Genomic DNA, 27,633 nt, shown 5'->3' on the forward strand with positions numbered 1-27,633 from the left:
GTTTAAAACCTACCTGATTTTGAGGATCCAACTCAAGTCTGACCTCCTTAGGGTGTGTATGAGTGTTTCTTCCAAAGGCACCTTTCAGGAAGACTCCTTCCTAGACACATACCACCCACAGCCACCCTCTAGTCTTGGCACTGACGTCACTGTAGGGGTGTGGGGATAGGTATTTCCACAAGCATGACACATACATGAAGCAAAGTTGGCATCCCATTGTGTTTCCCCATTAGATTTGGACAGATGCCTCCTTGAGACTGGAGGGGCACATTTGTGGTTCACATATTCCAATAGCTAAAGATGCCCCATTGCAACTGAATACTGTCCCCAAATTCATCCCACTGACCAAGTTTGTGGCCACCTGGCCATGTGGACCCTCTCACGTTCTTTGATCTTGGGGTTACCCTTGGCCAGTTGACCTCCCATGCTACATCAGTCCATTATCACACCCCCTTCTTAGAGCATGATTTGGAGCCTTGACCCTGGTCCCAGTCTCCTCTGAAGGTGATCTATTCTCGACCTTCCCTTGTAAACACTGCACCTCAATGTTCATACAACCCAAGGTCAAATTTATTAGGATCTTTGCACATGTATTAGCTGGTTCTCACCGCAGCCCATGGTACAGGCTGGTGCTGGCCTTTCTGATTGTTCAGGGGAGGGGGAGACAAGCCGCCACCTGGCCTCCCACCGTGGTCACCCTGCAGCCGGGTTGACGACTTTGCCTAGGAAGAGCAAGCTCTGCGTGGTCACCTCCCACAGGAGCACCAGGAAAGGCCGGTTGAAACGGGTCTGGGGGGCCGACGTTGCATTCAGAGCCTGGGGCTGGGAGAGGAGGCCGGAGGCAGCCCCTGCCCGGGTTCCCCACACATTCATGTCCATTGTAGCCTTGTGTGACACCTGGAGGAGGAGATGGGGACAGAGCCAGCGTCAGCTCAGGGTGCTCTCAGGGGACAGAACCCACATGTGTGGTTCTAGAGAGCTGCAGGGAGTCACCCCTCAGGCCCCAGGGCCCTGTCTTCCCAGGAGGCAATGCCAGCCTTCACTGCGTCTGCCTCTTCCCGGCATTTTCTCCCCGCCACCACTGCATCCTTGGGGATGGCCTTAACAGTGCTGTTTGCTCTCTGGCAAAACGCAGAGGAGCCTGAGGAGGGCACGCAGACATCAGGTTGCAAACTCCCAACAGCAAGTTTTAGGAGCGTGCCAGAAACACCTGGGCACCAGCATCCTGCTCTGAGCCTCACCAGGCTGAACACCAGGCCCTGCTCCGAGCTGCACGCACATCTCTAACCCTTGCTGGCCTGTTCTTTAAGATGACCTGCTTAGCCTAAACCAGTGGTTTTTAACATGAGTTCAGGGAATAGGGTTGTCTGATGTGCCAAACCCTCTACCAGCTTCTGTAAGAATTCCTTTTTTGACTTTAATTTTTAAATTTAAATTCCATTAATTAACATAGAGTGTATTATTAACTCCAGCGGTAGAGTTCAGGGACTCATCAGTTGCATACAACGCCCAGGGCTCATTGCATCACGTGCCCTTCAAAATACCCGTTACCCAGTTACCCCAACCCCCTCAACCCCCCTGCAGAATTCCTTTTTTTAAACTCTCACCTTCACATACCTTTTTAGGAAGAAAGGATTCTGAAGCTTTAAAAAAGAGTTGAAACATTTTGGCCTGACAAGCCTTTTCGTTTCTAAAAAGTTCTACGAAGAGACACACCTAGCCTTTAAGGTCACTGCGAAAGGAATTCTTTAAAAGGTGACATTATTTCTTCTCCTTCTTGTTCACCCCATCCACCATGGGCATGCACGCACACGCACGCACACACATGCATTCATGTGCACACACAGGACCCCATCCCTATTGCCTTGGTTCACGTTCCTAATCTCAGCTGGCCTTTCCCAAGCAAGACAGAAAACTTTCCTTATGAAATTCTTAGCAAAGGGGCACCTGGGTGGAGCAGTTGTTTTACCAACCAGCTCTTGGTTTTGGGTCAGGTCGTGATCTCAGGGTCATGAGAAGGAGCCCCACAGAGCCTGATGTGAGGTTCAATCCCAAATCTGCTTGGGATTCTCTCTCCCTCTCCCTCTGTGCTCTCTCTCTCAAATAAATAAATACATTTTTTAAAAGAAATTCCTGGCAAAGCCTCAGACAACAATTAATGACTCTATCCTAAAACAGAAAAGATAGAGCAGGGAAGGAAAATTACATTGTTATACCCAGCTATTAGCTCTCCTTTCCTAGTAGAGTCATGGATTCCCAGCCATGCCCTGTAACTGGCAATGCCTCCTACAGGAGGAGACCAGAAACTGCCCCCAACCCCAAATGATGGCTGTCTTAACTATGGGACTTGCTTTAGCCAGGGACATGTGACTGGCCTTGGCATAACCCAGAGTGAAAAGAAATGTGAAAAGCCATCCCACAGTTTCTCTTGCTTTTTACCCATTGCCCTGTGAATGACATGTCCCAGATAGGGGCTCCTCCTTTCACCTGCATCCTGGAAGGGAGAAGCAATGTGAAGTAAGTCTGTAGCCCCATGGTCATGACACACTTCTGACATGTAACATAAATAAGAAGTAAGCCTGTTCGGGTTCTGAGATTGGGGGGATGTTTGTCTCTGTAGCAAGGCTGATGGATACATTTTGTCTTCATGCCCCACTACTCTCTATAACTATGACAAAGAAAGAGTGTCACTGCCTTCCCTGGGGGAAGTATAAGGAATGAAGACAAAGCTAATCCCCACTGCAGAAATTTTGGGTCCATGAATGACCCTGCTCTGAAGAATCCAGAGGAGAGACGGAAAGGGAACTTCTTATGAAAAGAAGCCTCATAGATTGGAATCAAGACCCAGAATGGGAAAAAGAAAGAGAAACTCAACTTTTAAATGCACACTTCAGAGGAGAAAAGACCCTCCCCTCCATCCACGTTCACCACCTTACCCGAGAGATGGTTTGGTTGAGCTGCTCAGTGATTCCGGATAAGTCAGCTTCTAAGTTGAAGATGTTGGTGAGACCGATGTGGGGAAGTATTTCTTCAAGGTTATATGACCCAGAAATGGAAAACCTTGGCAGATGTAAATCCAGGAGGCTGCAGAGAGAACCAGCCAGAGAGCCCATGCTTTCAGGTTACATGGGCTGCTCCCACCCTGTCTGTAGGCAGCCTGAGCTTTGGGAAGAAGTGTTTCCCAGAAGGAGGGGGATCCAGTCCTACCACAACACTCCCCACTGTACCAGAACATTCTAGAAACCTGGAACCCCCTTCTCTTCACACCTTGCAGACCTCTTGTGTCTGGATCTGAGAAGACTCCTGGCATGGCCATGTGTCTTCATCTCTGGCACGTTTATGGAGGACTTCTTCCATGCCAGACATCGGGCAACGGATTTTACAAGGCATAACTGATCAGATCCAAAGAATAACCATGCAGGGGAAATATTGCCCATGTTTTCCCACCTCCATGTCTGATTCATCAGCAGGTTCTACTGGCTCCCCTTCTCAACCGTATCCTAAATCCAGCTGCTGGCAATGCCCCCGGAAACTGTCTGCTCTTACTGTCTGGGTTTTGGGCCGTTGTGAGGATCTGATGGGAGATGGTGTGTGTAGAGTGTGGACCACTCTCTGTCCTGAGGCTGCCCTTGCCATCGGATCACCGCAATGCCTGCGATAAATTTGCAAGTTTTATTTGACACTGAGCAAATCTGTCCTTTTCTTCTTGAGATTGTTCTTGATTATTGTTTCACAGTTGTCAGGGCAGGGGGCCCTGCGAGTCTGGCCAGGTAATAACCTGCCTGGAAACTTCTGCCTCTGATGAGTTCAGATTAGATAGCCTAAATCGGCTTAGAGAGTCATTGCCATCTGACTTCTGGGATAATGTGAGTGTCCAGATGTCTAATCAAAGGGATCAAGGGGAAGCCAGGGGTCAAACACTGAAGAGGAGGGAAAGGATGTGGAGAACAGAAAACAAAGATACCATGGCCCACTTGACAAATTTTCCACAGGCAGCCCTTGTGGGCAGGCCCAAGTCATGGAAGGGTCAGAGTGGAGTCTAGCACAGGGGCCTGCTAGAGAGCCCTGCACACAGAAGGTGTTCAACCCACGTAAATGAAAAATGAACAGTTAGTGGGGAGCGTGATTCCTCTGGACAAGTGAACCTTCCTCACAGCTCAACAGAGGGAACCTGGCGGTCCGAAGTTTTCATGTTGGAAATCCCATTAACATGCTGCTGTGATATTATAACTCTCTGACATGAGACACAGTAGTAACAGGGTCCCCTGTTAAATCATCTGAGATTTCGAAAAATAACTTGGGTTGGTTTTGTTTTTTGAAGGTCAAGGTGAGAGGTCAAACAGACCTTCATGGGTTGCCTGGGTGGCTCAGCCCATTAAGTGTCTGTCTGACTCTTGATCTCAGCTCAGATCTTGATCTCGGGGTCATGAGTTCAAGTCCTGCATTGGGCTCCACACTGAACATGAAGCCTACTTAAAAACGAAAACAAAATAAAAACAAAAAACAAAAACCAAAACCAAAACCAAAAAACCCCAGACTTCCTGAGGGAAAATCTAGAAGATTCTGTGGTAGTTCCTCCTCTGCTGGGGGAAGGGACAGGCTCACCCCAAAGGACCTTGAGAATATGGAGCTGGAATCAGAAACTGATCACTGCCATGTAAGTTCATAGACAACAGGAATAGTCGTCTCTTGTCCTGATCTCTGTCCTTGACTTCTATCTCTTTTATTTGGTATTTGAATCTCTGCCCAAACACGAACACCTTTTCCTATCCCTCAGTGTGGTTGGGGAGCTGAGGGAAGGCTTCTGTGGGCACGAGGGTGATTGGTATCTACCAACTGCTGGTGGGTTCAAGATGAAAGGTGGCCATCAAGAAGTTTGGTCTGTACACCCTCCCTTTGAACTGGGGTGGGGGGGGAGGTGTCCTGTGACTACTCTGACCCGAAGCATATGGCAGAAGAGACACTTTGGAGCCCAGATCTTAAGAGAGCAGGAACTTTCACTTTCTATCTTTTGGAACACTCCTTCCTGGAGCCCTGAGCTGCCATATAACAACGTCAATTATGCTGAACCGCTGTGCAGGAGCCCAAGCTAGCCTTATGGAGATGTTACAGGGAGAGAGAGAGACACCTGCTCAGCCCTTATCTGAGCAGCCAGCTAAACCAGGCACCAGACAGCCCATAGAAAAGCCTTCAATGCTCCAGCCCCAGCCAGTATCCAACTCCAGTGCAGGAAAGCCTCACATGAGAACCACAAGGCTGAGCCCAGTCCACCCACTGGATGGAGAGAGATAATAGATATTTTTTTTCATGCCATTCCATTTTGGGATGGCTTATTATGCAGCAAGAGGTAATTACAACTCAAGGCCAAATGTCGTATCAGAGCTCTCATGAAACAAGATAGATCCCATGAAAGGGTTATCTAGAAAATGGGGTCTCACCAGAAAAGGTTGAAACCATTGTAAGGAAAACCACAAACTGAAAAGTGAGATAAAGGCAGTAGGGGTTGAGATCCCATAAAACTAGCACTTTGATTCTTAAAATACTCTTCTTGGTATTTAATTTCCTTAAGAAATATTTTAATAAAAATAAGGGTACTTTTTTTTTCAAAGAGGACCTATCAAAAAGACTGCTAGTCATCAAAAATTGAACAATGTTAGCCAAACATTGGGTGGGGTGGGGGGTGCTCTCTGACAGCAAGTCAGAGATAAAGTAATTGGCCTAGCTTTATCTCTCCTCCATACTTCAAGGAATGCCAAATTGAAGATTTACCTAACCAGGTCTCTAAGTCCTTCTTCGTGACCGAGTTAATAAATGACCAAGAAACTCCTGATTAAATTGGATATGGACTATTTTGTCAACAAGGCTACACATTTTGGTGCTGTTGTATTTCTGCCTTCCTGGCCAACATCTTGGAGCTGAAACAGTCCCCATTCCCTAGCACTGTGGGTGCCAACTCAAGTTACAAACCTGCTTCCAGCTTATCCAAATCCTTTACCTCTCGCTCTTATTTATTAAGCATCACACAACTCCGGAGGTACACTAGCAAATTGTGCAATTGAATAAAACCTACACTTTTCATTTAGATTCTTCCAGCTGTAATACATGTAATAGTATCACCTTTTCTACATTTTGGTCAAACAATTTTTTACATAAAGTAAAAAAAAAAAGAGGGGCTCTTTTAAGAAATATATACTGTTGCGTGGGAGTAATAATTACTCTTAATAATTGTCCTTAATCTGATTTTTTTGGTTATACTTTTCTACCTCCTGGTAGTAAATTATTCTGGAAAAAGGGAGAAACAAGAGGAAAGAGCGTTGGCCAGAAAAACACTCAGGAGGGGATAAGAATTAGTAACGCCTGGTGAGCACTTACGTGACCAATCTCAAAGGTTTATATGTGAGAACTTGGTCAATCCTTTGACCAACCCAATGTAGCAGTGATTATGGCCTCATTTTACCCCACATAGTTAAATGGCAAGATGATGAGCCAGACCTAGGGGTTAGGCTTTTATAGTTGGTGTTGATCAAGGCCTTGTCTGGATTCTTGAACCAAGTCTGCTGGAGTTCATCTGCTCTGACACTTACCTGGGCAGAAGCCACTGATCCCATTTCCTCAGGGTCTCTGGCTGCAGAGCTGCCTCCACCTGCTCCATTTTCCCTGGGTCAGGTAGGATGAGCAGAGCCAGGGCGTTTCCACTGTATTCTATCTGGAGGACAGTGCAAGCCATTTCTTGATCATAGAAGAACCTGTGCATTTCCTTTTGGTGCATCATGGGAATGCGGAGGGAAGTCCTCTCATCCACAAAGAAGCTCTCTTGCTTCTGGGTCTGGTAGCGATTGAAAGGATGCTTCCACTTGGCTTAGGACACAAAATCCATAAAACTATGAGAACACACTGCAGGAGAGCAACTCTGGGTAGACATACACTAAGCCACACTGGTTCCATGACTTCTTCTTCGATATACATAAATAAGAGGTGGATACAGAATCAGGGGCCAGAACTTAGGGCTGGCTCAGCCACTAGAATGAGTCCCCAGAGTTAGGCTCTAATGGTCTATGATTTTGCTCCATTCCAGTGCAACTTAGCTTTCAAGAAGTTAAAAGGTATTTTCATCTACTAACTATCTTCCATGTGCAAGGCATTATCTCTTTACTTTTTCATGAACATTAATATTAAACGAGTATTATGACCTCCCTGTCAATGATGAGAAACTTATTCCCTGTGAATTTATAGAAACATACCCAATCTGCAGAGCCATTAGGTAGTAGAGCAGGGACTGGGGTTTGACTGGCTCCACAGCTCATGTTCTCTGCAAACATTGGCTTGACCCCTCTCTGCCCTGCCTTGAAACAGCAACCCTCTACAGAGAAGGTCAAGAGCCACCCCCTCCCTCTGAACTTCCCAATATTCAAACTGAAAAAGGAGAAAGAATTCAGTTAATAAAATGTTAAATATAAGGCAAAAGCTCTTTATGACACAGAAATGTAGAATCTGTTAGTCACAGCCTTGTTCATGTGTGTAATAGTTTCTCTCTTTCTACTTAAAAATCTCCATGCACAACAGCCTCCAGGCTTGACCTCCTGAAAGCACTGGTCTTGCTGATGGAAAGCTGGCTCATCTGGTCCCTCTTGCCCACATCCTCTCACTGACCAAGCATTGCTGATTCTACCTCCAAAGCGGCACCTTCATCCACAGCCGCCATCTTACTTACTTTGAACTGCTTCAAGAACCTCCTGACTTTTTTCTGCTCTCCCACCCTTCCTCCCCCTCCAAACCATTTTCCAAATTGTAGCCAGACTGATTTTTTTTTAAACAAATATAATCATGTCACTCTACTGCTTCTAACTTCTTGGTCATCCTGGGGTCCTACAGATAAAGTCTAGGATTCTCAACAGTTCCTCCTTAGCTTTTTATTGCAACTCTTGGCACTGTCCTCTAGGCATTATGCTATTGTGTTTTATGTTCTAGTCCAACTAAATTCATTTCAGTTCCTTGAAAATGCAAAGGTTTCTCTTTTCCTTGGACGTTGGCACATGCTCGTTTTTCAACTTGAACCCTCTTCTTCCCACCTTTCCTGCAACTTCTTTGCCTGAGTAAATCCAGCTCATTCCTCATGTCTCAGCTTAGATGTCTCCTCTTCCAGGAAACCTTTTCTCACTCTCCAAGTCTGGAAAAGTGTACCTTTTGAGAGCTCCATGGCACCCATATCTACTCAAGCAAGCATCACTTTCCCATTGAGTTGCAATTGCCTTTTTACTTATTTTACTTATTTGCCTATTTTACTTTTATTGTGAGCTACACAAGGGTAAGAAAATTATCTTATTCATAAATTTTTCTAAGATGCTACCTAAGGCCCTGAAATGTAGTCAGTCTTGTTGTATGTTTTTGAGTATTAATGAATGCCATTCCTAGACACCTCAAACACAAGACCTAAGTTTAACTTGAAATCATTCATGCAGCAAACATTCAAAACATACTTGACATCTCTTTTTCTTCAAAAAGGTGTCTGAGTGGTTTGGTGGTGGTGGCCTTGTGGCAGATATAGAGAAGCAGATCTTTGCAAAGACCCTGACAGGCAAGACCATCACCTTCGAGGTCAAGCCCAGTGATACCATTGAGAACGTGAAAGCCAAAATCTAAGACAAGGAGGACATCTTGCCTCACCTGCACTGTCTAATTTTTGTTGGAGGATGGCCTTACTCTTGCAGACTCCAATATCCAGGAAGAGTCTGCCCTGTACTTGGTGCTTCACCTGTGGGGTGGTATCATGGAGCCTCCCCTCTGTCAACTGGCCCAGAAGTACAATCACAGCTATGATCTGCCACAAGGGTTTTGCTCACCTGCACCTCCACACCGTCAACTGACCCAAGAAGAATTATGGCCATACCAACAACATATGCCCAAAAAAGAAAGTCAGATAAGGCCACTCCACTGGCTCTTCCTTTGTCCAAAGGGAAGCCTCCAGCCTGAGCCCCAAGGCCCCAGAGCCTTAATATAAGTTTCCTATTCATTGGTTAGAAAAAAAATTAAAAAATAAAACACACTTGACCTTGTGTCAGACTCTGGAGAATAAAAAATGATTATGACTTAAGACCTTGATGTGAGACAGGAATCTATCAAAATCCTAGAGGAGAACATAGGCAGTAACCTCTTTGACATTGGTCACAGCGACTTCTTTCAAGATATGTCTCGAAAGGCAAAGAAAACAAAAGCAAAAATTAACTTTTGGGACTTCATCAAGATAAAAATCTTCTGCACAGCAAAGGAAACAGTCAACAAAACAAAGAGGCAACCCAACCCATGGAATGGAAGAAGATACTTGCAAATGACACTACAGACAAAGGGCTGATATCCAAGATCTATAAAGAACTCCTCAAATGCAACACACACAAAACAGATAATCACATCAAAAAATGGGCAGAAGACATGAACAGACACTTCTCCAAAGAAGACATACGATGCCTAATGGACATGAAAAAATGTTCATCATCATTAGCCATCAGGGAGATTCAAATCAAAACCACATTTGAGATACCACCTTACACCAGTTAGAATGGCCAAAACTAACAAGACAGTAAACAACATGTGTTGGAGAGGATGTGGAGAAAGGGGAACCCTCTTACACTCTTGGTGGGAATGCAAGTTGGTGCAGCCGCTTTGGAGAACAGTGTGGAGATTCCTCAAGAAATTAAAAATAGAGCTTCCCTATGACCCTACAATTACACTGCTGGGTATTTACCCCAAAGATACAGATGTAGTGAAAAGAAGAGCCATCTGTATCCCAATGTTCATAGCAGCAATGGCCACGGTTGCCAAACTGTGGAAAAAACCAAGATGCCCTTCAATGGACAAATGAATAAGGAAGATATGGTCCATATATACAATGGAGTATTATGCCTCCATCAGAAAGGATGAATACCCAACTTTTGCATCAACATGGACGGGACTGGAGGAGATTATACTGACTGAAATAAGTCAAGCAGAGAGAGTCAATTATCATACGGTTTCACTTACCCATAGAGCATGAGGAATAACACAGAGGATATTGGGAGGTGGAGAGGAGAAGTGAGTTGGGGAAAATCGAAGGGGAAGACAAACCATGAGAGACTGTGGACTCTGAGAAACAAACTGAGGGTTTTGGAGGGAAGGAGGGTGGGTGTTGGGTGAGTCTGGTGGTGGGTATTATGGAGGGTATGTATTACATGGAGCAGTGAGTGTGGTGCATAAACAATTAATTCTGGAACATTGAAAAGAAATAAAATGAAATAATAATAATAATAAAAAAAGCTTAAGACTTTGAGACTTCTGATCAGTGTCATAGACTAAGTTAAAGCAGAAAACCCGTTTCTTTCCTGCATAAACACCCAGAGAAGCTGGACAAAATAATGACTAAACAAACAAACAAACAAACAAACAAATAAATAATAGCTGAGATAAAAAAATAAGAATCAGAGCTTCCAGGTACAAAGCAGGAGTGTGTGACTCTGATTTAGAACCAAAGTCATCTGGCTCTCAGGTTGTCAGAATCAGGTACAGCCCCAGGGGTGGTATTTAATGTCTTTTCAGGGGACATAAATAAAACTCAGGCCCGCTCTTAGAACTGATCTCTCTGCAGAGTCAAAAGCTATGAAAAGCAATCCCTTCCCTGTCTGGGAAGCCTGGATTAAAAAACTCTGCCCAGCAGCCCAGGTTGAGTTAGGACAGGTCACTCCATTTCCAGGTAGGGGTGGAAGGGAAGAGTCACTTGCTCTGGGTTTTTTGTTTTTACTACTTATGCAGTGTAGGAACTCTCCAACCTAAGACTGGTCTATGTTCTCATTAATTCTTCAGTGCACGGAATCCCCAACCTCGAAATTAAAATAGAACCAGTGAAACAAACCAGAGGCAAATGTGGAATATTCTCCTAGAGGCCCTTCCACAACAGGCCATCAGAAACTCATGAAAAGATGATTTCCCATGAAAATCAGCCCAAAGATAAACATTTCAATCCCCCACCGAAAGAGAATAATTTGGGGCAACAAAACCAAGAATTCAAAGTTGAAGGTCTCCAGGTAGTAGAATACTCTGAAAGGCATTTTTTCTTTAGTGTATTTAAAAAAAGGAAGGCATAAAATTAACAAGAGTGGGTCATTATGACAAAAATGATAGGTAGATCTGAGAAAAAATAGAATGTCAAAGTGAAAATATAGCCAGTGAAATTGAAAATTCAGTGGATGGGTGAAACAGTAGATACTAATTCTGTTGAGAGAATTAGTAAAAGGGAAATGGAGCTGAAGAAATCAGCCAGATGTCAGCACAGAGAGACAACGAGATGTTTTCCAGGGGGCAGGAGATATAAAAGATGAACCTGGAGTGTCTTGTAGTTCCAGAAATAAGGAAGTGCTCTAAAAAGAAAAAATAAAAAGTCAGCAATGATGGGGGCATGTCAAGGGATGCAGGAACCAATGGAAGGATCTTCTCACGGTCAATGTTAGAAAATTTTAAGCCACAAAGCTAAGTAGCAGTGGATTGCAACCTCGAATATAAAATAAATATCCTTGAGTCCATAATGATGTAAGCAGTGATTGAATAAATAAATGCAAGCGAAAAGAAAAATCTCCCATACAGAAGAATTCCAAATAATTTAGGTAGATCCCCCTTTCTCATGGGTATGGAGTGTAACACCCCAGTCTCTGAGTATGGGATATACATAGTGACCTCCATCAATGAGGAAAGGGTAACCTTGCAACAGAGAAATCTGACAAGCATGACCTCAGCCAGATGGTCAAAGTCAACATCAACGGTGATAAGTCATGCTGATAGTACGCATCCTTGGCTTGATGTGATAAAAATGTCACTTCTTCTCCGTGGCCCTCCTCCCCACGTCCCCTCACCCCAGTCTTCCTCATGAGGAAAAAACAGGCAAATAATTCCAATTGAGAGACATGCTACAGAGTGTCTAGCCAGTACTCTTCAAAATTGGCAAGGTCATTGAGAGCAAGGAAAGTCTGAGAAACTGTCAGAGTACGTTACTCTGACATGATGACTAAATGTAATGTGGATCCTGGAACAGACAAAAACACCAGGTAAAAATGTAGGACATCAGAACAGGCCTGTGTTTAAAAAGTGGAAGAATTCATTTTCCTAGGATCATCACAGAGCTAATCATGCTACTAAATCAAGAAATAACAGGAGCAGAAGAAAGGAGCCCCACAAGTATGACATGCTCAATGCCACCGTCAAAATAAGCTAAATACAAATTAAGATACGGGGAGCCTGGGTGACTCAACTGGTTAATGGTCCGACTTTGGTTTTAGCTCAGGTCATGGTCCTAGGGTTGTGGGACGGAGCCCTGTGTCAGGCTTCATGCTCAGCAGAAAGTCTGCTTGAGATTCTCTCCCTCCCCCTCTGCCCCTCTCCTTCCCACCCCCAACTCTCTCTTTCTAAAATAAATAAATAAATCTAAAAGAAAAAAGATGTGGTGAGGACAGTAACACCTAAGTGTGAGATCATTGGTACAGATGAAACCATTCTCATAAAATTTAGAACACATGCAGTGCCTTAGACAGGGTCATGGATACTTAATGTGTTCATGGTGGGAGAACATGGGCGAGACGGTTGCATGTCATTCCTAGGATACTGGTTGCCTCTGGGGAGGGGTAGAAGGAGGCAAATGGGACCAGGAAAAGGTTAAAAAGGAACAGAACTCACTGCAATATTGTAGTCCCAAAAAAAATAAAAATCTGAAGCAAATTTTAAAATGTTAATATTTCTCCCTTCTTGGTGGGGATTTTGTATTATCCTCTGTATATTTTTCTGTGTTCAAGATAGATAATATAAAAAGTAAGATTTTTCTAAAAAAAAGGGGGGGTTATTCATAAAAGTGTATGATGGAATGTCCAACAAAAGAAAATCAGGATAAAAACTGAACAGAAGAAACATGGCAAGAGAAAACAAATACTGATAAATCAGGAAGTAGTCTGATAGGAAGGTTGTGTCAGCACACAGGGAGGAACAGCGGCAAGCCTTGAGGACAGGTGGCTTCCAGGGGCATGACTGGAGGTGGTGGAAATGGCTGCTGCCTGAGCCAGCCCTCACCTTTGAAGAAGATGTAATTCAAGAGAATCATGAGCGTGTCTTGCGTGAACTCCTGGAGGCTGTCCGCCACCTGCCCGTATGTCTGCTTTCTCACGTACTCATTGATCTGCCTCCTGGTCGTGGCCGAGTCCGTGAAGTTGGCAGAAAATGCAAATGCTCTGTACAGCTCCCTGATAGTGTCCAAAAAGGGCTGCCGTGGTTTCCGTTGCTTGTCCAGGAACAAGGAGTTGCCTACTTTCAGCTCCAGTTTGGGGCTGGGCAGGTCAAGGGTGTGGATGAGGCTTTGGAAACCCCGGTGGATGTCAGCTTCTGGGGTCTCTGTGAGGTTGAAGCCGAGGCCCTCCAGGATCTGAGCTGGGGTGTCAGCCTGGGCCCCAAGAGAGAGCAGGGCCAGGGAAGTAGAGATGCTCACGGGGGAAAAGAAGATGTTTCCCGAGGTTTCCGCGGCCAGCTGCTTGTACAAACGCAGGGCAAAGCTGGTGATGGTGGGTGTGATCTTGTGGTAGGCGGGGGTCCCTGGCACGGAGAGCTGGTCACTGGGGGCCTGAGGCACCCCCAGACTCTTATCTCCATGGGCAGGAAAGAGCTGACAGTGGACAGAGGGCAGGATCCCTGCTCCCAGCAGCCACAGCCAGGCTGGACCCATCCTCTGAAAAGAAGATGTTGAACAAGTCATTCTGCTTCATAAATAACTTCGGTGCTCCCCATTGCTCGCACAGTGAACCTCACATCCAAACTGTACCCCACACAGCTGCCGTGAGGGGCCCTGCAGGGGATGAGAGCAGCTGCCCTCAATCTGCTTGATGTATTCATCATCTATCTACAAGATTTTGTTGAGAAAAGCACTGTGGGCTCTAAAAACAAAATTCCACTGTTTATTCTCCCTTCCTCCCTCCCTCCCTCCCACTTCCTTCCCCCCTCTCTCCTTCCTTCCTTCCTTCCTTCCTTTTTCTTTTCTTTCTTCTTTCTAGGCCTTCTTGGAATCACTCATGAACTTTCAGGGACTGGGGGCAACTACAGAGCAAAGGCTCAGGACACCGTGACAGAGAGTGAGGCTGGGCCTTGCTAGAACCCAGGTGTGGCCCTTCCCATCACTCTCACCAGGAGAGGGGAGAGGAGGGTGTGTAGAGCTCCTGGGTCAGATCCTCCAAGAAAGGGGAGTGCCTTCTCCTCTTCCGGTTTTTTCATTAGCTCGAGTGTTGAGGTGATGGTGAGACACAGGGGCCTGGTGGATGGGAGCCACCCACAAGGAGTGCCTGGAGCCTGGGAGGATGGATCAGCTCTGTCTCCATCAAACTTGGCATCTCGAGCTCCCTTTGTCGCATGCAGCAGTGGAAAACTATCTTAATTGACTCAGAGTTTCAGGGAAGAGGTCTGGCATGAGTTGAATTGCATAACCCCAAATTCGTATGTGGAAGTTCAAACCCCTATATCCCAGAGTGTTTGTCTGGAAATGGGCTGTTGAGGTGTACTTGCTTAAGACGAGGTCATTAGATGGGCCCTAATTTAATAGGACCGGTGTCCTTCTAAGGGGGCATTTGGGCACAGACACGCACACAGCTGGGAAGACAAAGGCAGAGATCGGGGTGAAGCTTCTAGAACCAAGGATGCCAGAGATCGCCAGCAAACCCAGCAGCTCAGGGAGAGCTCTGTGGCAGGTTCTCCTGCCCAGTCTCAGAAGGAACCAGCCCCACCCCTGGTACCTAGATCTCTGACTTCCGGCCTCCATGACAGCGCGATGATCTATTTCTGTCATTGAAACTACCCAGGTTGTGGTGCTTTGTTGGGGCAGCCCTAGGAAACGAACCCCATCTCTCCAGTACTTTAGGTCACAGAGCGGGCGGGAGAAGCCTTCTAGCTCTAGGGAGTGAAAGCGGTGCGGGAGCGGGAGAATCCTTCCTCAGGGCAGGGAAGGCAGCTCCAGCTCCAGGAAGAACTGCCGTGTAGACATGGCTTATCTCTGCTCACTCTGGCCCGAGTTTGGTGCCCCTGTCCCTTTCAGGATCTCCACACACACCCCTCCGCACACCACCACAGAGCACGCGCTGTCACATGGCCACGGGGACTCCCCCACACCTTGATATGCCCAGTAAGGACACACCGTCCCCTGCTCCCTTCAGAACTGACTCTTCCACAGCTGACCACCCTCTCGTTGCCGTTCGTCTGTCTTGATAACGTTTGTGTCTTAATGAGCACCTTTTGCCCAAACCAATGACTTCCGGCTCAATTACAGATGCCAAGGTGGTGTGGTAGAGATCGTATGTGTAGACAGTTTATAGCACCCAGGGCCCTAAAAACCCCACGGGCCAGTTGCCGGGAGGGACGAATACAGCCTGCTTATCAGTTATGTGGAAATAAGTTTGCTGAGCAAAGTCCTGCGGGCCATTTCCCAAGGCCACGTCCTTCCTCCCTCTCCCAGAGCTCTGCTGGGCTCCCCTAATGACAGGTTTCATCCATGTTGGGAAGCGGAACGATTTAAAAATCCGTCTGCTCCTGGGGAAAGTCAGAAATACAGCTGTAGTAAAACAGGTTCTGGTTTATTCTTTTTCTCCCACTGAACTTACCACGTTTACCCTTCTGAAACCCCAGTGATTCCCAGACTTGCAGAAGGCTTATTTCCCAAAGAGGATGGAAAGTCACAGGGCTTGGGTTTGAATTAGACTTCGCGGTATCTCCCTGTGGGATCTGCACAAAGGAAACTCTCTGACCCACAGTGTCCCCATTTACAAAAGGAAAAGGACAATGCCGACCTTCCGGGGGTCGGAGCACTTAAGGATTACAAGGCATAGGGTGTGGAAGGCCCCTGATCTGTAGAAGGCAGGCAATGTGAATTTCCACCCCTGTCTACAGTTGTCTGGTGTAATTACACCCAATGTCTGTCTTTATTTCTTTTCTAGAAAGATCCCAGAGGAAAACCAAGAACTCCATCAGTTAATGATAATATTCCCATATACTGTTTATTTTGTGCAAGGCTATTAGATCCATCGTCTCACAGGCTCTCAGCCGGATGTGTTCTCAAATACAGGGGGGTGGTATTTGGGGTCAGCTCAGAGTCTGGGGCAGGGGGTGCTCCTGGAATTTGGTGAGAGAGAGAAAGCTCTCGGGGTAACAGCGGTGACATGCAATGCAGAACAGTCGTGTGCAAATGCCAGTGCCTTTGCCGAGAGATCGCTGATTCCTGTCATTCAGTTGAGTCCCTATGAGAACCCAAAGACACAGGGATTTGTACCCTTGCTGTGCCTACGGGGAAACTGGACTCAGGATCAAGATCAGCACCTGTTAAGTGGCAGAAGCCTGATTCAGACTCTAGACGAGGGCTCCTGAAGTGCAAGCCTTTTGCTACAACCCCGTCTCTGGTAAATTTGTTACGGCAATGTTGTCATTTGCTTTGGGTTGTATTGTTCCATTTTTTGGTCTAACCACCAGGAGCGCTGGGAGTTCCTCTCTCAACATTTTTGTTGGCAAAGTTTGCCATAAAAGGTTACTTAAAACCTGAAGTTTAAAGCCTTAGAAGAAGTGGATACCGGCACCTGTCCCTTTGGGGACTCCGTTCTCCCATCCTTGCTGCCAAAGCAAGAGAGAGAGAGGGAGGGGGAGAGAGAGAGAGAAAGAGAGAGACAGGGAGGGAGAGAAAAAGAGAAAGAGGAAGGGAGAGAGAGAAGGAGATACAGAGAGACAGAAAGAGGGAGAGAAGGGAGGAGAGAGAGAGGGAGAGAGGGAAGGAGAGACACAGAGGGACAGAGACAGAGAGGGAGAGAGAGAGAGGGAGAGAGAGAGGAGCACCCCAACCCTCACCTCCATTTCAGGCATAAGCATGTTACTCACAGAAAGCTGGGAACCCCAGGTCTTCAGCACCGTGTGGCCTCCTACCTACAGGAAATGGTGTTGGAAGATCAGGGCGGCCCAGTCAATATTTGCCAGGTCAGTTCCTGGAACTGGACAAAGGCAATGTGCAGCCATCAGGAAGGACCTTTTTTATTTGGAAGGATCTGTCCTGCCTGCCCATCCTACAAGTCGAGTGGAAGGTGATTCTGGACCCCACTCCACTGGAGGGTATTTCTGTCCCGGGGACAACGACAGACGTCGCGACGTGGTTGCCGCGGACCCGTCACTGATCTGATCTGGGCAGTGATCTGCAGTGTTCTTCCCACATCAGCCTAGCGGTAAGACCGGGAGATACGGACCCAACCTTGTCGTGATCACCATTTCACAACACGTGTGAACCGAGCTGCCTTGCTGCTCACCTTGGATGCGTACAGTGATGTGCGTCCATCGCTTCTCAGTAAAGCTGGGCGGAGAGAGAATGTGCGCGAGGCACAGTCAGCCGCCTCACAGACGGGATGCTGAGGCTCCGGGAGGCTAAGTGACCTGCTCGCAAAGTGGGTGGCGAGGCTTCGGGGTTTTACCGATTCTCTACCATTCCCATATTTTTATGATCTTTTAAATAAATATCACCCATGTACAGAAACAGAAAAAGACTGAAGGGAATTAGAACATAGAGTGAAGCTTTCTTTCCTGCTGTTTTGAATCCCCGTAAAAAGGTCCATTGTCTCTTGTTCACCATGAATCAGCCAAGATCTAGAACAAAACCTGGAACTAATAGAATTATTTCTTGTGAGAGGAATTTTGGTGAAAAGTCACCTTGGGGTGACTTTTATTTTCTTCTTCGTAGATTCTGCATTCTTCTAATTTCTCACAAACGTGTACCTTACTTATATGAGAAAACAATCAAACATTGTTAGAAGGTGGAATTATTTCATCATAAGCAGAAAGCCAAATAAAATATGTCCAGAGCACAGTGGCTCCAATCAAGAGGCGCTTCTCAGACACGAAGGCCCCCCAAGGAGGCTGAGTCTGCTTCTTCTGTGAGGCAGGAGAAAGCCCCAGGTGGAGAGCTCCAGGTGCTCCAGGTGGGACTCAATCAATGTGGGCTGGAAAGGTGAAGGCCAAGGACATTTGGACCAGGCTCTGATGGGGTCTGCTACACCCACCAACACTTGAGACCCTACCCCCTAGATCTAAAACAGTGCTGAGAACCTTCTGTGTGTTTTGTAAGGACACATTTGAGCTACGAATAAACAAGACCATTGAAGCATGGGGTCAGAATTTTTTGTTTTTTGTTTCCCCTCATCTAATAGGAACCCAGTTCACTCTTGGCTTACACAGAAATCACTTGGCTCTTTGCAGTCACTTATCACAGGCTAGGGGAAGAAGAACCAACTCTAGGAGTCTCCCTTTTTGGATTCTATGCTAGACCTGGCACAAGACGCTCCCCTGAAAGAAGAGCAATAAGGTAGATTGTTCTAGAAAATGTGGAGGAAGTGGTGTCCACAGCATAATCAGATGGAGGAAGGCCTGGAGATCCCCACCTGTGCGTGTTTCAGGTCCTAGCAGATCCATGGCAAAGGCAGAGAGGGTGCACCGAGAGCCTCATGTCCCATGGAGTAGATGGTATCCAACGGAGGACAGTGAGAGCGCAGTGTCCCTTGTGCTGAAGGGTGCTCATGGGTACTACTCAGTCCTGATATCCCATGTGCTGAAGGGTGAGCATGGAGGATGATAGGGGGCTGGTGTCCCTCATGCTAAAGGAGAGTGGGCAGTGATCCGCAGAAGTGCTGTGGGCTGAGCCAAGCCGGCTGCGCAAGTGTCCCGGGGAGCTGAGCCACCTCACAGACCTCAGTGCCCCAGCGTGCGGTGCCTGCGAGCGGGAGGCCAGGATAGACTTTATCCTGATAGGCTCATCCTGGTGGTGAACTGGTGTAATTCCAAGGTGGAGTCCCAGCTTCTCCTACACGCACGCGTGCACATGTGCGCGTGCGCGCGCGCGCGCGCACACACACACACACACTCACTCACTCATGCCCCATTCTGTGTATGACCATCCTCCTGGCTCTTCCTATCTCATCCATGTTCCTTCTTATCCCACAGGGCCAATAGCAACTTTCTCATACTGGGTCTGCACAGAACAGGTGCATCCAAAATATTTGGGGGTCTCTGCCTCCCTAGGTCCCTATATCCCCTTGGAGCTGGGGGGACACACAGAGGCCCACTGAGGTGTTCGTGGGTGCCCCTCTCTGTAGTGGGACCCTGCCTCTGCCCACCCAACTTCCTTCCCCGGGGCTGCCTGGTGGAGTTATATGGCTCCTGTTGCGTAGACAAGCGAACGGGCTCTGACTGCCACATGGGCAAGAAGCAAGGCCAATTATATAGCTCTGGTCTAAAGAGACTCTCACACCCTGCTCGCGCCCCTCAGAATCACTTCCCTGCATATATCTATCCTTTTTCAGGACAGAAGGTGCACCTGCCAAGTGTCCCCAGCAGGCTCCCTCCTCTCCTTATCCTGCCCTGTTCCCAGGACCGAAGACCAGCAACAACCCATTTCACCTCCATTCTCAGCCCACACGTCTCCGACTCAGCTTCTTTGGACTCAATAGTGTGAATTTTATTCCCTTTATTCAGGAGCAGCCGAATTCCAGCTCTGCAGAGCCCAGCCCCATCTCTACTCAGCTATGGGGTTGAAGACCTTGCCCATGAGGATTGTTCCTTGAGTCATCCAATCCTCCACAAACAGGAAGAAGGGTCTGTTGAACTTCACGACAAAGGGAGCTGCTGTATGAGTGTGATAGGGGATGGCGTTGCTGGAGTCCATGTCCATTTTGCCTTCTTCGCTCACCTCCATTGTGGCTGCATGTATCGCCTGGGGGGAAACAGATCGTGTCTCAGCTCCGGGCACGGTGGGGGGAACGCTGGCTCCCACTGCTGGAGAACCACCCGAGGCTCTCCGCAGCTGGATCCAGATGCCTCAGGGAGGGGTTCACACTAACTGCTGAGCTCTGTCTCCCCCAGTGCAGGCAGAAAGTTCAAGGAGTTTCGGAATTCAACTCAGAAGAGGGGGAACAGAGCTCAGAGGGAAGCTGGGTGGTCTGAAGGCTTAGGAAAAGGTCCCATAGAATCTCTGAGTGTGGGCCTCTCAAATGCTTTCAAGAAGGATGTGGTAGAGAGAAAACAAGGGAGGGAAGGGGCTGGTGTTTCCTGTCCCCATCCCAGCACGGACCATTTTCTGTCTGTGTGGAAGTGCTTGTGCCAGAACGCCGGTGTCTGCCCCTCTGATCTGCAGCAGGCCCTGCCCGGCATCGGTGACCTTGCTCCTGTACCATCGCGAGGGGTGTGGCATCCCTTAGCCCCAGCTCCCCCGCCCCCCACCCCTCCCACAGTGCTCAGTGTGAGTTCGCCCCCAGGGATTCTGCGAGGAGGGACAGCTGTAACTCCAGAAGAGCTGCATCCCAGCGGGGACCTGGCCCTGGGAACTGCATTGGGTGTCCTCTGTGACAGCTCGCTCCTCCCTCAGTTAGAGAGCAGACACTGTCCCCTCCCCAAGGTCATTGGGAGACTCAGGTGAAAGAACTCTGAAAAACTGCTTTGTAATCTATCAAGTGTTGTACCGTGATGAGGAATTCTGATCCCTTAGGCATGTCTTGGGCATGGGTGTTACAGGGCGGCCACCAAGCAGCCAGCTGGTCTGTGACCTTGGTGGAGTAATCAGAGGCAGGCCCCTGTGCCCACAAATACTCCATGGCATCTGGATGTCTTGCAGGCATCTCCAGTTGGCAGAGCCAGTCCTGGCTTGCTCATCTACACTCCCCCACCCCCCACCCCGTCCCGCTGCTCCTCTGTCTTTCCTACCTCGGGCAGTCTCCATTGTGGACCAGGCTCCAGCAACAGAGCTGACCTCTCTCACGCTTCCTTCCCTGCTCCCCAGTTCTGTCATCAGAAGTCATGCTGGGTCTCCTCACCACCGCTAACACTCCCACCAACGCCCCGTCAAACTGTGCTTACCCCTCACCTGGGTTATCCGCCACACTTCCTCCACACCGCAGAGCATGGATTTATAAGACACATGTCAGTGTATGTCAGCCTTGGTGGTTTCCCATGTCAGTCAGAATAGCCCCTAGGCCAGTGCAGGTCAGAAAACAGGACCTCACCAGCCCCCTCTCTCGGTCTCAAACACAATGCTAGCTGTGTGGGCTTCCTTGGGATTCCTCAAAGATTTCAAGCCCATGTCCGCCTCAGGATGCCCTTGAACATGGGTCTCCTTGATGTGCTCCTTTGTTCTCTTCTTTCCTTCTTCAGGCCTCTGCATGAAGGCCAACCCAGTCTCTGCATGAAGGCCAACCCAGCCCAACAACTTTCCTGTCCAGCCCACCCCAAACCAGCCCCCTGTACCCCAGCATGCTGTTCAGTTTCTTCACTTTCCCGCCTTCACAGAATGTGTCCCAGGCTGACACGGGACACATCCATTTGTTGGCACGTTCACTGTCTGACCCCGTCAGGAGAATGGAACATCCATGAGGCTAAGACTTTGGCTTGGTCATGACTAGCCCGAGAGCCTCCAAAAGGGCTTGATGCCATTGTTTACGAATGTCTGAATGACCAAAGAACCTCAAAAGCCAAGGGACCTAAGATTTATAACTACTTTTTTAAAATTGGTTTTTCATTCCGAACTGTTGTGGATAAAACAGAAACTCTCTAAGTTGCTCTACTCACCTCAAAAACGGCTGGGAAATTCTCCTCTGTGATGCCCGAGAAGTTTGCTGCTGTAGTAAACACATTGCTGATGCCCATCTTGGGAAGCAGTTTTTTCAAGTTTATCTTGGAGGAGATCTTGAACTTGGGCATAATTATGTGCACCCATCTGTTAGGATTGAAAACCGCAAGGAAGCTGAGCACGTCTTTCTCTCCTAGGTCCAGGGGGAGGCACCTTGCTTTTGCTTTCAGGGCTCTTCCAAGGGAGAGTTAAGAAAAGGTGAGGCACGGGTGCTTGCGTGGGGAGAGGTTAATGGTGCTGGAGCATGAGAGGCAGCCGTACATTTCCAGACCAAGTACTTGCCTAAAATACACATTACTATTCAAGCTATGCCCTTCACAGTCTCCTTAACCAAGAGAAGATGAGGGTCTGGCCAGGGATCCAGCGCTGAGTCCTTCCAACCCTCCAGCTGTAAGCAGGGATTTAATTGGGCAGTGACTCCAAATATGGTGCAGATCTAGTGCCTGGTGCCCACCCCTTCCCAGCACTTCGTGTTGTTTATAAATCAATACTTTTTCGCCTGTGTCCATGTGATGCTGAGCTTCTGAATGGATTGTAACCCACTCAGCTGGGTTCCTCTATTGAGGGGCCCCCTGTCCCAAACATGACATTGTGTGAAGTACAGCTGTGGCAGATGATGGAAGACACGCTCCGCTGTGGCCCTCAACCACAGCAGACGCTGCCCAGACAGTAGCTTGTGCTCCTACGTGGCACAGTGAGAACACTATTTGGAGATTTTTTTTTTCCTGGTCTACACATTTACTGCCTGAAGACTGGAGTCCTTGCCAAGATCAGTGGGCCGTTGGGGATCATGCTTTCATTATGTAATTTGTCCACATTTGATTGGACGATGGTGGATACCGTACCTAAGCTGGATCAATCCAATTCTCCCTTCCAGGAATATGTCAGTGGAACAGAAATACGTCGGTTTCACTCTGGAGTGGAGCATTTGCTTAAGTGGAAGAGAGCCAAGTCTGTCCACCATGGACTCAGCTTGAAATTTACCTCTTAGGATCATTCCCTGATCATCATACCTATTTAGGATCCTCAATTAATACTCTACTTCTGAATCCTCTATTCTATCACCTACTTTTCCCATAGTTTTACTGCAATTTGAATTTATTAGTTGACTTACGGCCTCTCCCACTAGGCTGGAAATCCCACAGTGGCAGAGACTTGTGTGGTTAGCCACTGTATTCCCAGCCCTGAGCAGTGTCTGGCATGGAATCGACAGTCAGGATACATGTGTTGGGTGAGTAAACCAGCTGGTTTGCTGAACCAGAGAGGACAAATGACATCAGAGAGATGGAGTTCCCAATGAGGTTGCTGTCCTCCGTCCAATCCCTAGTGACTCCTGGTTGTGTTTACCCCCTTAGGTACATCTTTTCAAAACATTCTTTTCTTTACCCCCTCAAGTTTGTGTGGGGTAGGTTTTTGATACATCTAAGAAGAACCATAATTTAGACAGTTGAAGGGGCATCCAGCTGATAATGGAAGCCGGGCCGCAATTTTTCCTGCTTGGCTATTTTCATTTTCCACAAATATGCTAGGAAATAAGCAAATACCTAATTCCCCTGAAATAAGACCTGCACAGAGGAAGCAAGACCTGAGCAAAATTTCAGTGTGAATCTAGACAGTCCCTCCAGAGCATACCTCCTGCCACTGGACTTCAGAAGTGTAGCTCTTTGAGCAACCATCTCTTCTACAGAAGAGTCCAGCTGTCCTACGTCTGGGAGCATGAGGACTATGGACATCTTTCCGATGAAAGGCATTTTAACCATTGTAGTAAACAGCTTCTCCGATCTGCTATAAATCATGCGTTCCTTCTTCCACATCATGTCCACCTGCACTGTGGTGCACTCATCCACAAAGAAGTCCTCCTTGTGCATGAAGTTGGTATGAAAAGCCATTTTCCAAATGCCTAGGAGAATCAGGAAGGAAAAAGTCAGAGTGACCTGCTGGAGAAGGCATCGGCGCCGACATGTCTGGGGACCCCAGAGGTGAGGGGCTTGAGAAGGGAGCAGCCTCCTCCCAGTGATACCTGGACCTCAGTGAACAGAATATTTAAAATTCTAGGAGGATGTAAGGGAAAGAAAGGCAAACACATGAATTTTGACCATACTCATCATAGGATTTCTTTAAATCTGTATTCCTCAAAAGATATTTCCCAAAATACTTCCTGCTTCTGGAGCTATAACATCAAGAAAGGATTTTGTTGTGAAATAATTTGGGAAACAATGACCACAACATCCCTTCTTTGAAAATTCCCACCACATTTTAATGGATTAAGAGTTCTGACAGGCAACCGATGAATAAACTGAACTCTGTAATAGCAACTAATGATCCGCTGTATGTCAATTAATTGAATTTTAAATAAGATAATTGAAAAAAAGAGTTCTGAGAAGTCTGATGACAAAGAAATTTGCCTTAAATTGTTTAACTTATTCAAGGAAGGAGACTTTTCATCAGAAGAACATATGCCTGCGTGCACACGGGCGCACACACACTCCTGCTTGGAATCCTCTTCAGCCATCAAGAGTTATTCCATTTTACTCCAAAATATCTTAAGTTTGGCCAACAATATGGCCAAAACGGTTGGGAACAGAAACACTTAGAAATGCTAGATAGCACAAGGAGATAAAAGCAAAAGAAAAGTTTTGAATCTATTGGTCTATGGGACATGGGATAGAATCACAGAAAACACTTTTTTTTTTCTGACTGAAATCTTCCAGGAAACCCAAGGGCTAAGGTTACCCAAATAGGAATTCATGGACTTGATAAACCTTACCTTTGAAGAAAACGTAGTTTATAAGGAATAGGAAGGTATGAGGGTTCAGAGAGGTGATGAATCCCTTGGTTCCCTTGTACATTTTTGCAGCCACAAAATGGTTGATTTGCTTCTTGGTCTTTCTTACATCTCTAAAGTCAATCATCTGGGCCTTCACATCATATATCTGCTCTGTGTCCCACAGAAACGGGGTGTTGATCTTCCTGTTGCTATCGATAAAGAGCATGTCCCTGTACTTCAGGTGTCCCTCTCTGTTCAGCTGCTTCAGCATCTGGACGATACTCTGGAAACCATGGTGCACGTCCCACACGCTCATGACTTTGAGGTCAAATCCAAGGCCCTTGAGGAGGTTGGTGAGTGTTGTGGATCTGGTCCCCAGGGAAAGCATGGCCAAGGAGGCGGAGATACTCAGAGGGGAGAAGATGATATTCTTTCTGGGATGCTCCATTAGCAGAGTTTTGAAAAGTTTGTAGGCGAAAGCCTTATTGCCTGCTTCTATGTTGTGGTGGATAGGTGACATTTTCCATGATGAGACTGGGTAAATATTCCATTTAGATCCTCGTTCATTTTCACAGCAGGTGCTATTAAGGAGGCCACAGAGGATGAGGACCAGAGAGAGAGCCAGGGGCATTTTCCCGTGGGACATTACTGCAGAAATCCAGGGAGCTCTAACTGGAAGGAAGAGGTGGGAGGGATGAACATGCCATGGAATGTGTTCTTGGTGTTAACAGGCTTGAGAAAGGGCCCATTATTACCTGGGTGCTGGGGTTACTTTTAGTCCTTGATTGGGGGACGCTAACTAAAGCTAATGAGGAAAGGCTAAAGCATTCTGGAACACGACTTTAGGCTAATTAAAGATAAATGACCTGATGACAGTGGAACTAATTCTGCTCTGGCCTGTGCCACAGGTGGGTCGTAACGCAAGTAGCTTCCCCAGCCTGGCCCTGGAACGTCTCGTCACTTGGACATTCTATGATTTTGAGCAGCACTCTACACTCTTTCTGTCTCTCTCTTTCTTTCTGTTCTTTTTCTTTTTTTTAATACAGAGCTCATGACAAAGTCCTGAACAGTGTGGAAAGGGAAGGACCAGGGAGAAAGATAAAGCAGGGAGTGCAGAGTCCGTTGCTACAGAGATCTGGCCAGAAATACACCCAGACAAGGCCAGCAAGTGTCACGCAGTAAGGAGCGCTGGGGACTGTGGCAAAGGGAGAGAGAGGTCCAGGCCAAAGGAGGGCAGGTGCCACTCAGTTCCAGCAGCGTTCCCCGTGTGGGAGTGCTGGCGTTGGTGCCAGATTTTTTAAAATGTTTCTGAAGAAGCCGGAAACCTAGATTTTTGCCTGAAAAATTCAATCCTGTCAAAAGCACTTGCTAACACCATGTAACCCAGATGGAGGCCAGATCTGGCTTCAGGGCTGTCAGGTGTGAATTCTGAAAGGAAGCCCGGGTGGTGCTCAGGTGACTGGGTCATGAGCTGAACGGAGGGCCTGACAAGGTCATCTCAGGAGATCCTGGCCGTCTCCCGTGGGCCCTCTCAGTCCTTACAGCTATTGTCCCATCCCATTGTTGGGAGAAAAACGTCTCTGTGTCCCCAGATGTGCCCCCTGTGACTGACTGGGACCAGAAATCAGTCCTGGAATCTGAAGGGTGCTCTAATGGTGGGATTTCTGGCACCCCAAAGGGAAGGGAAAAGATGTGAACCACGCTCTGAGTTTGTGTTCATTTCAACCTCTTTAGAGCAGGGTCCTGTCTTCCTCCCTGGTTTTCCTACAGTTCCTGACACAGCTCTGGGCACAGGGTCCATTCCTCTGCATGTGTCTGGTCATCCATCACCATGGCGTCTCTTGTCATGGCTATAGAAATAGGATTTGCTGTGGATGAAGATTTGTGTTCCTCAAAATTCCTATGTTGACGTCCTACTCCCAAATGTAATGGTATCTAGAGGGAGGGTCTATGAGAAGGAATTAGGGTCAGACAATGTCATGAGGGTCCCTTATATGTGGTCATAGGTTAGTGCCCATGTAAGAAGAGGCACCAGAGCATGGCTCTTTCCCGCCCCTGACCCTGTGCATGTACCTGCAAAGATGAAGTCACATGAGGAAATTAACAGAAAACAGTCATCTGCAAACCAGAGAGAGGGCTCTTACCAGAACCAACCCTGCTGGCACCCCAGCCTCAGTCTTCCAGCTTACAGGGCTGTGAGAAAATAAATGTCTGTTGTCTAAGCCCCCCAGTCTGTGGTATTTTGTTATGGCAGACCAAGCTGACTAAAATAGCATCTCTCAGTTCTCAGTCTTGCCCCCCACTGACCCTTCTAGCTACTTTGCAGTCAAGGTGGGTTCCAAAGTAGAATTCATCATTTCCTCTTCCTAGCTCCCCATGAGCTTCGAGGGGATCGAGTACAATTTCTTCAGGTGACAGAGAACCTCCACAGGCCCTGATTCCTTTCAACCAGACTCTTGGCCCTGAGCAGCCTGCCCATGCCCTTATTGTCTTCTCCAGCCCCCCAGCAATGGCTCCCGCCCCCAACTGCCCCACCCCTATCATTCCCCCAGTAGCTCTCCTCCTTCCCGGCCCCTTCCATCCACTTGGTCTGCGTGGGGGAAGGGGCAGTAATGGGTGGAGGGCACTGTGGTTGAGAGGGGTCATGAGGGGGAGGGGATCGTGGGGTGGGGAAAAGAGCGTATGGAGGAGGTTCTAGAAAATACACACACACTTATCACACTGGATTTTTCATCATCTTCCCTAAGGCAAGTACTACCTGAAACATGGCAAAAAGGAGCAATGAAACACACACTCGGATGGAACCAACTCTGTTGGTGACTTACCTTCCAGAGGAGCTGCTGTTGCTGAGAGCTCTTTGTATCTGCCTGTGCCTTATTTATACTGCTGCAGGGGTAGCGATATGGATAAACCTGAGTTAATATTAACGACAAACAGATCATGTTCAAATACTGTCCAAAGCAAACAACAACTGAATCATTTATGTTATTTTTCTTTGCACATCAGTCCCCGATGAGACAATGAGCAAAGTAATGGTTATGGCACCATTTGTGTTACTGGTCATGAATTTGCTCAGGCAGGGTTTTGGCACACATCCACTTAACCCCTCCCAGGAGCCATTCTTTGGCCTAGGTACTGAGCTAACAAAATGTTCAAAGCCTGCCTCCACCTTGAAGAGAAATTC

General features: G+C 47.4%; 2 protein-coding genes and 1 pseudogene across 2 annotated transcripts; 1 reads left to right on the forward strand and 2 right to left on the reverse strand.

Annotated features, from left to right (window-relative positions):
* Positions 1 to 548: 548 nt before the first annotated feature.
* On the reverse strand, positions 549 to 17,194 carry SERPINA11 (serpin family A member 11). The gene is made up of 5 exons (XM_046007276.1): positions 16,903 to 17,194; positions 13,078 to 13,726; positions 6,585 to 6,858; positions 2,937 to 3,084; positions 549 to 897 (listed from the first exon to the last, which is right to left on the reverse strand). The coding sequence occupies exons 2-5, from the start codon at positions 13,721 to 13,723 to the stop codon at positions 694 to 696; spliced, it is 1,272 nt and encodes a 423-aa protein (XP_045863232.1). The 5' UTR covers positions 13,724 to 13,726; positions 16,903 to 17,194; the 3' UTR covers positions 549 to 693.
* On the forward strand, positions 8,196 to 8,929 carry LOC123944810 (annotated as a pseudogene).
* A 2,319-nt stretch (positions 17,195 to 19,513) lies between the features above and the next one.
* LOC123944381 (uteroferrin-associated basic protein 2-like) lies at positions 19,514 to 27,294 on the reverse strand. The gene is made up of 5 exons (XM_046009456.1): positions 27,275 to 27,294; positions 24,450 to 25,121; positions 23,315 to 23,582; positions 21,622 to 21,769; positions 19,514 to 19,774 (listed from the first exon to the last, which is right to left on the reverse strand). The coding sequence occupies exons 2-5, from the start codon at positions 25,093 to 25,095 to the stop codon at positions 19,577 to 19,579; spliced, it is 1,260 nt and encodes a 419-aa protein (XP_045865412.1). The 5' UTR covers positions 25,096 to 25,121; positions 27,275 to 27,294; the 3' UTR covers positions 19,514 to 19,576.
* Between the last annotated feature and the right edge of the window lie 339 nt (positions 27,295 to 27,633).

The sequence above is a fragment of the Meles meles genome, chromosome 6, assembly GCF_922984935.1.
Source record: "Meles meles chromosome 6, mMelMel3.1 paternal haplotype, whole genome shotgun sequence".
In the NCBI taxonomy this organism is placed as follows: domain Eukaryota; kingdom Metazoa; phylum Chordata; class Mammalia; order Carnivora; family Mustelidae; genus Meles; species Meles meles.